Source organism: Brassica napus, chromosome A8, assembly GCF_020379485.1.
Source record: "Brassica napus cultivar Da-Ae chromosome A8, Da-Ae, whole genome shotgun sequence".
Taxonomy (NCBI): domain Eukaryota; kingdom Viridiplantae; phylum Streptophyta; class Magnoliopsida; order Brassicales; family Brassicaceae; genus Brassica; species Brassica napus.
The window spans coordinates 11,824,979-11,838,088 of NC_063441.1; the positions used below are offsets into that span (position 1 = coordinate 11,824,979).

General features: G+C 39.3%; 1 protein-coding gene across 1 annotated transcript; it reads right to left on the reverse strand.

Annotated features, from left to right (window-relative positions):
- Nucleotides 1-1,090: 1,090 nt before the first annotated feature.
- LOC106383047 (pectin acetylesterase 7) lies at nt 1,091-12,327 on the reverse strand. Its single transcript, XM_013823158.3, has 13 exons — nt 12,122-12,327; nt 3,859-3,971; nt 3,652-3,734; nt 3,279-3,408; nt 3,088-3,167; nt 2,880-2,966; nt 2,672-2,796; nt 2,423-2,483; nt 2,277-2,330; nt 2,096-2,173; nt 1,910-2,015; nt 1,512-1,657; nt 1,091-1,387 (listed from the first exon to the last, which is right to left on the reverse strand). The coding sequence occupies exons 1-13, from the start codon at nt 12,268-12,270 to the stop codon at nt 1,274-1,276; spliced, it is 1,326 nt and encodes a 441-aa protein (XP_013678612.2). The 5' UTR covers nt 12,271-12,327; the 3' UTR covers nt 1,091-1,273.
- Between the last annotated feature and the right edge of the window lie 783 nt (nt 12,328-13,110).

Genomic DNA, 13,110 nt, shown 5'->3' on the forward strand with positions numbered 1-13,110 from the left:
AACCATGTTGTATTGATATATAGAAGAGATGGTTACGTCAATGAAGAAGAGAGAGATACAAAGAACGAACGAGAGAAAGATTGTGGGAAGAGAAAATCATGGGAGAGAAGATACTATTAGAGATTTAGGATAGATTTAATGTAGATTTAAGAAAAATATATTTACGAAAAATATGAAAGTTTCTATATTTTCGTGATTTGCCTATAATATGTATTCTAAGTATAGCAGAGCACTGAAGAGAGGAAGGGAGGTTTATTCTTCGGTACACGTATGATAAGGTAAAAGGCATAACAAGTTATGACACGTAAAAACGAAAAGATATTTCATAGAGCCGTGGTTATAAGTCGTAATAAAACTACATGTATACTAAAGACATCTTGCTATAATATTACCTGACGAAATCTAGCTAAGATCGAATATAGAAGAAAGTTTTGTTTGTACTCTATATCCAAGATAGATCTATGTATAATATTTAGAATCCGATTTCTAGAGTAAGTAGATGGCTAGAATGAGTATTCTATCCATAGCTAGAACATAAAATAAAATATTTTTCCACTATTTTTAAAAAAAAAATATTTAAACATATAAATAGTTATAGTAATGTATCCAATGGTTTTTATATTTTTATATTTTTAAAACTTATTTTACTATTTTTTCACTAAAGAAGGGTAAAACATGTCTAAAATGTCTAAAAGTATCAAAAATCCTACGTGGACAGATAAAAATTAAAAGTGTCTCTTTTTTCCAATTCTCCCATTTTTCTGATATGAAATAGTTTCTGAGATTTTTACTTTTTGTACATAAAAGAACCTGCGCCATTCTCACTCAGCGACAAGAAGAAGATAGATATCTTGTTACTTGAGCCGATCATATTGCTCTGTTTTTTCTTCATTTTGCTATTTAATGTTCTGTAGCTAGCTTCTCCTGGAAGGTTCATCTATGTTTTGATTTAGGTTCTTAGTGAAATACAACTTGTAACAGGTAGCTTGATCAGTTTCAGAGATTACAAAGCAACAACTCTTATAATTCTTCCAGGCCTGGAACTGAATTAAACGAACACATGCTGAGATGAGTTGTTCACCAAAACGGATAAGTTGTAGACTTTTCACATTAAACTTCATTAATACAGGAAATAATAATCTTAAAATGAATGTAGAAATATACTTTTTTATTCAGTTTTAATGCAGTTGTATTAACCACCTCTTACTCCTCATCAGTGGTAATTTTTCTTATTAAAATAAAAAATGAACACTTTTGCCATATGGTTTGAGAACTATTCGTCAGTCGAGATTGCAGGACAAGTAGGGTTGCAAATCGGCGACGGGCAGTCTATCTTCTGGAATGCACTCCGGCCATAAAACCAGTTTCCCACTGCTTGTGAAATTTTCTGCAGAAAAAGAAAATACTAAAATAAGCCCATTATCAAAAAAAAAATTTAAAATACGAAATTAAAATGATACGTAAGATTAGAACAAAAACGGTTACAAGTACTATTAATTATGTTTTATTACCGAATTGGCGACTTGGGGACCTTTGGCACCGGACCAAGAGGCGGCGCTTCCGCCTTGGCAATGAGCATGACACGAGTCCAAGAACAGTCCTCTTGACGGGGTAGAGTGAACCGGAGACAATGCACGCATCATCTGATCCCTAAACCCTGAGATGCTTAAACCAACCCGGTTTAGTCTTGTTATTAACTACCAAGCCAAATCAACTTGTTTCAAACTGAACCGAAGCTTTTGAACCTAAACCATACCATATCGGTTCAAACTAGATTCGGTTTATAACAATGAACTATTTTTGTAAAGCAACTTAACTGAAACCAAGCTAAAATCTGGATTAAACAAATGTACTTGTTCACCCATTACAAACTCGAAAATGAATAATTCGTTTTGGTTGTGGAAATTACCTTGGACGGTTTTGAGCTGAGCGGCCGTACATTTCTTAAGATCAAGCTTACAGTTCTTCCACTCCTTACGCTTATCAACAGCAGTTGGCGCCAAAACATTCTTGATCTGAAATATTTACCATACTAATTAAGGAATATATGTTTTGATCTTTATATGTGCTTATTATTTAATGTAATGTACCAGACCTGCCAGGAATCGAAGGCGGCATTAATGACAAAGAGTGGTGTTCGCATGGAAGGAACAACGTTTTGCGGGAAGAAACACTGCAAACACGATAAAAAAAGAACTCATTAACGTATGTTGTTCCATGGATGTATGCAAAAGATAATGCCTGCCCGGTCAATGATGATAATTTAGTATACGTACGAGTTCTGGTTTCATTTTTGATGTGCATGAAACAGGAAGACTCTTTGCAGATCCCTACAAAATGGTTTTAAGCAAGACAGACTTTATGATATCTCCTCATAAGATTTACAAGTGTGAGATACTAAAAGATAAGAGAGAAATTGTACGTGGAGTGCGACGACTTTACTGTAATACGTTTGGATGTATGATCCTCCTGAGATATCCGTACTGTTTCATAAAATCAAATTAGATGATCCATAGTTCCATTAGTTGATGTCGATTAGATTATGATTTTAGGCTCTACGTGTAGAAGATGAGCTATCCGGTTTGCAGTTTGGCTTTGGTTCGGTTTGTTTGTATTTTACGGTTTTTGTGGCGGTCCTTAAACCTTAACCATATAATGTAAGTTCACCTACCCGTGGATAAAGTAACCGGCGTCAGAAACACATTTGACTCTAGCAGTTGGGGGAAGTATGGCTCGGAAAGTGTCACAGTGTAGAATTGCGGCCAATGCTCCGGCTGAACAACCGGAGAGTATCGCCTGAAAAGTTTTATCAAACTCACTAAATTAATAAGATCTTTAATTTGATTTAAAAGAAAAGGATATGTCAAAATATATAATACATTTTGAGCGTTTTTCATTCCTTTAGCCATAAGATCATCAATCACTGCACGCCAAACTCGTGCACCTCGAAAGAATAGCTTATTCGCCTGATCAATATTGAATGTTGAATATGAAATTGATTATGACAATGAAAATTTAAAGTATTAAAAGATAAATTAAACAAACAAAATAATCTTTATAGATATCTTAATTTAGTTGCTAAATTACCGGATTAACGGCTTCTACATTGCCGGTGAAAGATGATCCATCGCAATAACGTACTTTGATTCTATTCCAATTGTAAAAATCTGAAGAAATAAAAATGAAGTACAGTTTTCAACACCATAGATTCATCAACTCTCTGAAAAAAATAATCGTTTCAAAATTGAATTGTTTTAAAAAAAGAAACTAATTTAGACCTGGATTAGTGTTTTGTTTGCCGCCCAAGATACCGGAGAAGCCAAAGTCTTTGTTCATGAATTTCGATGAACCCTTCATTGTATTCTTACGCGCACTACATGAAGCTACGTCCGTACACCATCCGCCTCCCTATCGCATAACAACATTTACACACACCTAATTTTAATCGATTCAATTTAAATTAATTTATCTATATATTTTGAAAATTCCCACTTGCAGTGAAATAAATTAATAAGCATTGGATCTGATTAGTAACGATCTCGCAGCAATTCAGAACTACGACATAATTCAATCATTTAACTAGCCAGACATTATTAGTACAATACAAATAGTAATGATTCTTACTACTAATCGAAACCTATTCTTGGTTACCTCCATATGAACAATCCAGTTGTTAACCCCCGAACCAAACCCTTTGTCGAAATGATAAGCCGGAGCACTCCCATCCAAACACACTACAAAAACATCGGAAAAACAACAACTATATATTCTCAAAAACATGATTCATCAATTATCCAAGGCAATTCAATGAAATTTATAAGAATAAATACTTAACTCGTTATTAAAAAAACATAGTACCTGCTCCCTTGGCGACGGCGCTTTGAAGATAAGTGATGGGAACGGCTCCGGTTCCAATCACCACCACTGCCAAGACTAACAGACTCGACCAACATTGCTTAAGCTTCTCCATTCTATAATAATATTTTTAAAATATATAGACAACCTTGCAATTCAGTTAGAATTCTTATAACAATTTGTATTTTATTCTTTTATATGAATTTAGCCGAGTTAATAGTGGATTTCTGAAGAATTTCAGAGAGACAGAAGATTTATTAGATTTCTGTAAATGGTCTAAAACAAAATAGAGTACTACTTTATGATAGAAACAAGCTCATCTACTTCCCAAAGCTGTCACAATCGACATAACGTACAATAAATAGGATCCCCAATCATTCCAAGTATTGGTAAATTAAAATATTACCTAAAATATGTATCGATCATATACATTTGGATTGATATAATCAATAAATTTGCATCAGCCATAAATATTTCCATCGGAATATTATAGTTATTATCTTCACATTCATACACAAAAAAAAAAAGATTAACTTGGGCTGAAAAACATATTTTCAATCAAAAATAATGGAGAGCGCGGCTAGGGTTTTAGGCGACTGCAAGGGCGATTTCCAGATCTAGCATCTCGACTTTCAACGGCGACCAACGGTGACTCTCACTGGTTTCTCTGGACCTATATTGACGCACAAGGTGTCCTTTGCCCTTGCGTGTTGTGGTGTGCCCCGGAGATCACAGCGAGGATCGTAACCTTACGTACCAGTCACGTCTTCCTTACCATAATTTTGGTTTCCCTTCCTATACTCTCTAGCTTTTGCTAAGTCTTCTGTATTCTTCGGTGGATCTGCCTCGATACTCGGATCCTCGTTCTATCTAGTGTTTTTGCTAAGTACAACTGTGTTAATGGCCAACCGTAAAGACTCAGGTCCTCCCCAGGATCGCCGCAGATATGGAGCCAGCTCGTCTCAGGCAATGAGACGCCTTGCCATTGAGGAAGATGACATCATCAAACTACCGGAATGTGATCTTAAGGAAGCAGCAGAGCGTTTCAAACTGACTCTTATTGGCAGAGTGTTTCAGGTAAAGAGCAGGAGCATCGATGCACTGATCAACTTACTTCCTAAGCCAAGAATTTGGAATGTCGAAGGTAGGGTTCGCGGTACGAACCTTGGAAATGGACGGTTCCAATTCGATTTTGACAAGGAGGAAGATCTTCAAGCAGTGTTGAACAAGAGACCATGCCACTTCAACCAATGGAGTTTTGCCTTGGAAAGGTGGGAACCCTTTACGAAGGAAGACTTTCCAAATTCCATCCCCTTCTGGATAGGGATCACGGGAGTTCCAGTACACTTCTGGAATGATGGTACGTTCTCAGAGATCGCAAAAGCGCTGGGGACAAAGATGGCTCTAGACTCTAAAAGAGCAAAGATACAAGTTTCCATTAATGTGGACAATCCTATTCAGTTTGAGAGGAGGGTGGGTTTTCCTAATGGAGATATTGGACGCGTTACCCTAGCTTATGATGGGCTACATCGCTTTTGTTTCAACTGCAAGCACATCTCTCATGATGAGAATTCTTGTCCTCTACTGACAGAACAGGAGCGTGAGGATAGGAGAAAACAACGGCTAGAGTATAACATCAACAACGAGCTAGATCTCCCTCGCGGCCAGATAGGAAGAGACACAAAAGATAGGACTCTCAAAAGACCGAGATCGCCTCCACAGGAACGTAGTCCACGTCTACACTATTCCCCACCTGCTTGGAGGGATGAGAGGCGCGAGGTGAAGAGACAAAGGAGCTCACAACATGGCCACAAGGATTCTTTGAACTCTTACCGATCTGAACCTAAGCATTCGGTGGAGGACAAATATCCCCAGTCATTGGGAAGAAACCCACATAAGCACAATGACGTCTGGAACAGAATTGAAAGACCTCAAAAAGCCCGGGACTCTGGCATTTTGTCACGTCAAAGTAGTGACCTATACCATCGGAACAGAGATGGTAGGAGTTCAAGGAACTATGGAGCTAAACCTAATCTTAGCTGGAGACCTCGCCCTAACCAAGCGAATACCTATTCGAGAGAGGCTCGTAATTCAGCAGCAAATGTAAGGATCGACAGTGAGGTCTCAAATTCGAGGGTGGACTCCCAGCGTACGATCTCAGAGAACGTCAGGGGTCTGGAACCAGGGGAAATACAAAACGCGGAGGCGGAGATGGAACGCAGACGCCTTAAAGGAAAGGGCATTGCCGCTGAGACACCGACTTCAAAGGAAAAAGATTTCCATGCCAGGTTAAATGTAGGTCGACTGGCTCCTCTGTCTATTCGCGAACCTACTGAGCACCGTCCATCGGCAGTTACAAGGTACGTGGCTCCTGGACCGCTGATCACATCCACCAGAGTGGTTACATGTAATGATAATACTGAAATGGATGTGGATATGATACATGGTCCTAATCTGGACTCAATGGTGTTGACTGAGACCGATCTTGAAAATATTGAAAAATCTGTCAAGGAATTTGAGAACCTAGAAATGGATGATGAAATGATTGCTAATGATGATTTGCTTGGAGATGTTCCTGGTTTTGATGCAGTGCAGATTGATGCTTTAACTCAACTATCTCCAGTACATACTGAGATCCAAGACACACTACACGATATCCCAGTGAGCTCATCACCAGAGAGGAGGCGTGCAGATTATGCAAGCTCGCCTAAAGGAGCAAATATAGATACTGTAATGTCTCACGATGGGACTGCTGCAAAGCCTCAGGCCACTCAAACTCGTAAGCCTGCGGGGGTGTTGAAAAAGAATGTTCCAAAGAGCCCTGATGCAAAGGCGGTAAGAGCTTCTAGGAAACTGAATGCCGCTCGTGGACGCACCTCTCCAAAAGTGAAGAAAGGGAATACCTCCGGTAAGTCCGCAGCTCATCCCTCTCACAAACTCCCTCGTATTGAGGTGTACCCTTCTGCCCTAAGCAAGAAACCTTTGTCTCTTTCAGGTTCGGTGGTGTCCCAGAAACCACCCAGTAAGAGATCATGAGTGCCATCGCGTGGAATTGTCAGGGAGCTGGTGCTTACCTGACAAAGCAGCACCTCCGCGAGCTGCATCGTTGTTTTATTCCTTCTTTTCTTTTCCTTTCAGAAACAAAAAATAATTTTTCTTTTTTGCAAGACTTTCAATTTGAGTTTGGTTATAATAAATTGTTCACTGTGGAGCCGGAAGGCAGAAGCGGTGGACTAGCACTTTTTTATTTGGATTCTTTTGATGTTGAGATTCTTTTTTCCAATAATCGCATGATTGATATTGTGGCTACACTAGAAGGACAAAGAGTTTTCATTACTTTCGTCTATGGTGATCCGGTTGTAGAATGCCGAGAAAATGTATGGGAAAGACTCACCAGAATGAGCCTTACGAGAAATGGTGCCTGGCTGATGCTGGGAGATTTTAATGATATCACAGGCAACCATGAAAAAAAAGGTGGGAGGAGAAGACCTGATAGCTCGTTTATGCCCTTCAAAACCATGCTGGCAAATTGCGGAATGATTGATTTTCCATCTAAAGGAAACCCTTTCTCTTGGGTGGGCAACAGAAGCTCTGGAAAGGTTCAATGTAAGCTGGATAGGGCCGTCGGAAACGAAGACTGGCATCATATTTATTCCCACACGAATGTGGAGTACTTGCGCCTCTGGGGCTCTGACCATCGTCCTATTCTCACCCGTTTTCTATCCAAAAGAGGCAAAGGCAGAAGGGGCTTCAAGTTTGATAAGAGATGGATAAATAGAGATGGGTTTAGAGAAACGATCCTGAAAGGATGGAGTGATCCGGGGAATCTGCACCCGCCTGACCTCCACGAGCGTATCGCGATGTGCCGCAAAGCTATCGCCCAATGGAAACGAGCGAATCCCTTAAACTCCGTCGCTCGTATAGAGGAACTGAAAGAGAAGCTTGAAAAAGCACAGTTAGATGATACAATCTCAAATGACGAGATACTGCAGCTAAAATGGGACCTATGCTCGGCCTTCAGAGACGAAGAACTGTATTGGAAGCAGAAGAGTAGGGCTAACTGGCTTAAGGAGGGCGATAGGAACACAAAGTTCTTTCATGCCACGACGAAACAAAGGCGCGCCCGAAACAGGCTCCCAAAATTGAAAAATCCCCGGGGGGGGATGGGCAGAGAAAGAAGAAGACATTGAAAAGGTTGCAGAAGAATACTTTCAAGTTTTGTTTACCACCTCCAATCCCGGGAATTTCGATGAAGCCCTCCGGTATGTTACCGAGAAAGTTACCACAAATATAAATGAGTCGCTCATTCGCGCCCCAACGGACGAGGAGATCAAAAAGGCTCTCTTTGCTATTAATCCGGACAAGGCACCTGGACCAGATGGGATGACGAGTTTGTTTTATCAGAAATTTTGGGGTATCACTGCTGGCGAAATCTTCCGCATGGTGCGGGAATTCTTTATGTCTGAAACCCTTGATCCAAGACTAAATCAGACAAACATCTGTCTTATCCCTAAGACTGAGCGGCCATGTGAGATGACGGAGTTTCGACCAATAAGCTTATGTAATGTAAGCTATAAAGTTGTCTCGAAAATTCTTAGTAATCGGCTTAAACGCCATCTCCCGGGTTTGATTTCGGAGACCCAATCAGCCTTTGTGGCTAAGAGACTTATTACTGATAATATCCTAGTTGCGCAAGAAGTCTTCCATGCCTTGAGGACAAATCCGAGCTGTAAATCGAAGTTTGTGGCGATAAAGACCGATATGAGTAAAGCTTATGATAGAGTGGAATGGTCCTTCCTTGAGGCACTGATGAGGAAGATGGGTTTCACGGACCGCTGGATTGCTTGGATACACTTATGCATTTCCTCTGTATCATATAATGTACTCATCAATGGAGAACCAAAAGGCAATATCACACCATCCAGAGGAATCAGGCAAGGAGATCCGCTCTCACCGTTCCTTTTCATAATCTTAACGGAGGCACTAATCTCCCAAATCCAGGGAGCAGAAAGAGAAGGAAGAATTACAGGTTTAAAGATTGCGAGAGATAGTCCACCGATCTCCCACCTCCTCTTTGCAGATGATAGTCTTTTTTTCTGCAAAGCCGACACTCAACAGTGTCGTGAGCTCATGAAGATTATTGAGGAATATGGTAGGGCGTCGGGGCAACTGTTGAATGTTGCAAAATCTTCAATTTTCTTCGGCAGTAAGGTCCCTCCTGAACTCAAGACTGAACTTAAAGAAGCTTTGGGAATAACTCGAGAGGGAGGTATGGGAGTTTATTTGGGCCTTCCGGAGAAAATCTGTGGATCAAAGAGACAGGCGTTTGCTTTCATCCAGGAACGACTAATGAGCCGGCTAAATTCTTGGTCAGCAAAACTATTATCTAAAGGAGGTAAGGAGGTCCTCATCAAGTCGGTGGCGCAAGCTCTGCCATCTTATGTAATGTCTTGTTTCCTACTGCCGCAAGACATTATTAAAAAGTTGACAAGCGCAATAGCGAGATTCTGGTGGAGTACCAAGCAAAATAATCGGGGCCTGCACTGGGTAGCATGGAATAAAATTTGCCTCCCTACTGAAAAAGGTGGCTTGGGTTTTCGTGACCTGAAAAATTTCAATCTTACCTTGTTGGCAAAGCAACTGTGGCGGTTGGTGCAATACCCAACATCACTACTGGCCAAAGTACTAAAAGGAAGATACTTTCGCAACTCAAATCCGATTGATGTCGAGAAAGCTAGCCAACCCTCATATGTGTGGCGCAGCATTATGGCGGCCAAGCCACTTCTAAAATCCGGTCTGCGTAAATCCATTGGATCTGGATATAATACCAGGGTATGGGACGAGCCCTGGATCCCTTCAACCCCACCTAGGCCACCTACTGGTGTTGCGCCGATTCAGAAGCCAAACCTGTTGGTCTATGAACTCATTGATCGCGAAACCAAGAGTTGGAATGTGGAAGCCCTAAAAGCGGTGATAGCCCCAGAAGATATACCGCTGATAAGCAGCCTCCGTATCAGCAGGTCCTTCAAGGTTGATAGTTTTTGCTGGATCCATACGAAATCAGGAGCTTACTCCGTCAAAACAGGATATGACGAGATATGTCGCTCAGAAAATGAGCAGAACACGGAGCTTTGCATAGAGCCTAGCGTCACAAGCCTCATCAACCAAGTGTGGGCGACAAATACGGCGCGTAAGATCAAGCATTTCATGTGGCAAGCCTTATCGAACTGTGTCCCGGTTTGCAGTCGACTGACTGATCGGCATTGCCACTCAGATCGTTCTTGCCAAAGATGTGGACACGATGATGAGACAGTAAATCACATGCTTTTTGAGTGCCCGCCGGCCACTCAAACTTGGGCTCTCGCGCTACATCTCTCACTCCAAGGGGAGTTCCCGAGCCCCTCTATCTATAGTAACTTCGATTACCTTCTGAACAGAATAAAAAAACAGGACATGCCGGACGATGTTTTGGCCAGAATCCCATGGATCATTTGGTTCATGTGGAAATCTAGAAACGACAAGGTCTTCGAAGGTAAGGACTTGACGCCATTGGAAATTCTCCAGTCTGCGACCTCGGAAGCGGATAGCTGGAGCATGGCGCACGTAACTCCGGAGAGGCGGGAGGAGGAGGATGGAACGCCTCTGCCCGCAACACAAGATTCACCATCAATGCGCCCGTTTTGCAGGTTCGATGCATCTTGGAAAGATGATGATGCTAGGTATGGTGGTGGCTTCGTGATGGAGAAGGAGGATGGGATTCCAATGTTTGGTTCATTTGCTAGTAACCAAGTATTGTCCCCCCCTACATGCTGAGTTTAATACTCTGCTATGGGCCATGAAATCCTCATTACTTCTCGGTCACGACTCGATGACGTTTGAATCAGATTGCCTGCAACTGGTTAAGCTCATTGAGGAAGAAGAAGAATGGCCAAGTCTAATGGCTGAAATTGATGAGTTTGTTGATCTTCGTTCTAAGTTTAATTCTTGCTCCATATCGTTTGTTTCTCGTACTAAGAATGTCCGAGCTGACCATCTTGCGAAAGGTGCCAGAGCTCGCGGCTTTTGCTTTTCCCATATACACTCTGAGGTTCCATCTTGGCTGGTGCTAGACACCACTTGGTTGGCTTCTTCTTAATAAAATATGGAGCTTTTGTTGTCAAAAAAAAAAAAAAAAAAAAAAAAAAAAAAAGATTATGGTTATAATATGGTATAAATTTGGATTGATCCACATAAAACATGAACCTCCTCGTCCAAGAACAACTCTGATCAGGATCATCGACAAAGAAGTAAGGCACAAACTCAGTGCAATCAGAAAAAAAAAAAAGAGATTATAGCTATGATCTTGTGCTCGCTCACAGAATGGTTTGCCACTAGACTGTTAGCTAGCAGCTTAAACCAAAAAGACAAGTTCAATCGCTGTTTTATATTTATTTGATTCAATTATTAGCTACTAGCTGTACAGAAAAAGATTTTTTTGGGTTTGAATTAATTTTACATTCTATTCAAAAAAAACATTTGGATTTATATAATCAATAAATTTGTATGGATCATATGTATTATGTGGTAATGCGATATGTGTTCAATTATTCTACTATTCTACAATCTAGATGGAAATAAACTACATTGTCATTTACCAGAGAAAATAAAATTCTGTTTGAAAAAACCAATAATATATCCCACTTGTTTTAATATTCCACTAATCCACACTTTTATACATCCAACATTCATGTGCATATTTTATTAAATAGATGTTCTGCTTTTTTCTCAGAAAAACTTTATAGTAGTTATCGGTAATTATTATCTTTGATCAGAGTTTAATCCATTATTTCAAATTTTATTCTAGAGACTATACATAAACCATTGGTGACCATTGTATTGCTTTAGTCCCTTTTGTTAACAACATTTCCGTTGCTAGTATTAGCCTATTACGTGTTGTCATTTTGAGATTTCACACCATATTGTCTCTCACTGCGGAAGATAATTAAACATTAGTGAACCTCGATCACATCAATTACCAAAATAACTTCCGATCATATCAAGTGATAAGAAACTTTGTTTAATTTGCAGGCTTCTTGATGCATAAATGGGTTATGTGATAACTAACAAGACTAGAACCAAATATATCAACTTAATTATATTTATAACACCGTAATTAATTCCATGAAATGATAATGGTCTGTGAACAGATCAAATTGCAGAACTATAAAACCAAAGAAGGATAAAATAAATTCAAATAAAAAAGGAATCCACAAATATGAAGCTTTACCTTATGAAATGGGGTCCTTCAACTTCTTCTTTGATTAGAGAGAGTTTTTTTTCATAAAAAAAGCTCTTTGGTTTATGAATGGATACAGAGGAAGATGAAAGAGATAGATTTAAAAGTCCATGGAAGCCAGCCATTGTTGTCGTTTTCATTATATAAGTAGATCCACATGTTACAACTTTTTAATTTGCTTTTGTTTATACTTTTGCTTTAATTTGCTTAAAGGTTTTTCTTTGTATGATACACTTGTGAATGGCATAGCTTGCGTGTCAGTAGATTCGCCAGGTTAATCCAGCGTCAAGAAACTACCTTGTTTATTAAATTAATAGCTAATCATCTTAACTATTATTATTTTGATATTATCAGAATTGATACATCAGTGTAATTTCTAAGTAAATTCAGAGAATATGTGAAGATTCACTTACATAACTTGTTAAGTTTTATTGTATCTGGAATAGTTTTTTTATTACAACTATATTTTGTAGAAAATTTGGTTTGTTCTAAATTCGATACAATAACAAACTAACAAGGAAAAGGAGACAGTTCTCGATTTTATTTCTTGTTAGACCTTGAAATACTTATTATGCATACATATTTAGAAGTGTTTCAAAAAAAAAAGCATACATATTTAGATATTCCGCTATCTAAGGTATCAATTTTAAATATAAAAAATGTATATTATCAATTGTATTGTTGGGTAAAAGTTATGTAAGGTAATTATTGTATGCGTCTTTTTCACCTAAACTTTTCATATTTAGTTACAAATATTTTAACTTTGTAGGTTATATATCGCTGCACACAATTAAATTAGATAGAAAATATGGTTTGGCACGAGTACTATTACTAAAACTGTCGGTGCACCGAGCTAGTAGCTGCGCAACAGCCAAAATACTTTAGAGCTTTTTTGGTAAAGTAACAAAATTTAAAAGTCAGACCTTTCTCTATTATATACGAGTATCATATGTAAAGTAACGAGTGTAGTGAAGATAAGT

What these genes read in the sequence shown, in the direction of transcription:
- LOC106383047 (XM_013823158.3), bottom strand. Translation starts at nt 12,270, where the DNA reads ATGAAAACGACAACAATGGCTGGCTTCCATGGACTTTTAAATCTATCT. An exon ending in ACTGGATTGTTCATATGGAG is followed by an intron (nt 3,409 to 3,651) that starts GTAACCAAGAAT and finishes GTTATGCGATAG; the next exon opens with GGAGGCGGATGGTGTACGGA. An exon ending in GTAAAGTCGTCGCACTCCAC is followed by an intron (nt 2,331 to 2,422) that starts GTACAATTTCTC and finishes ACCATTTTGTAG; the next exon opens with GGATCTGCAAAGAGTCTTCC.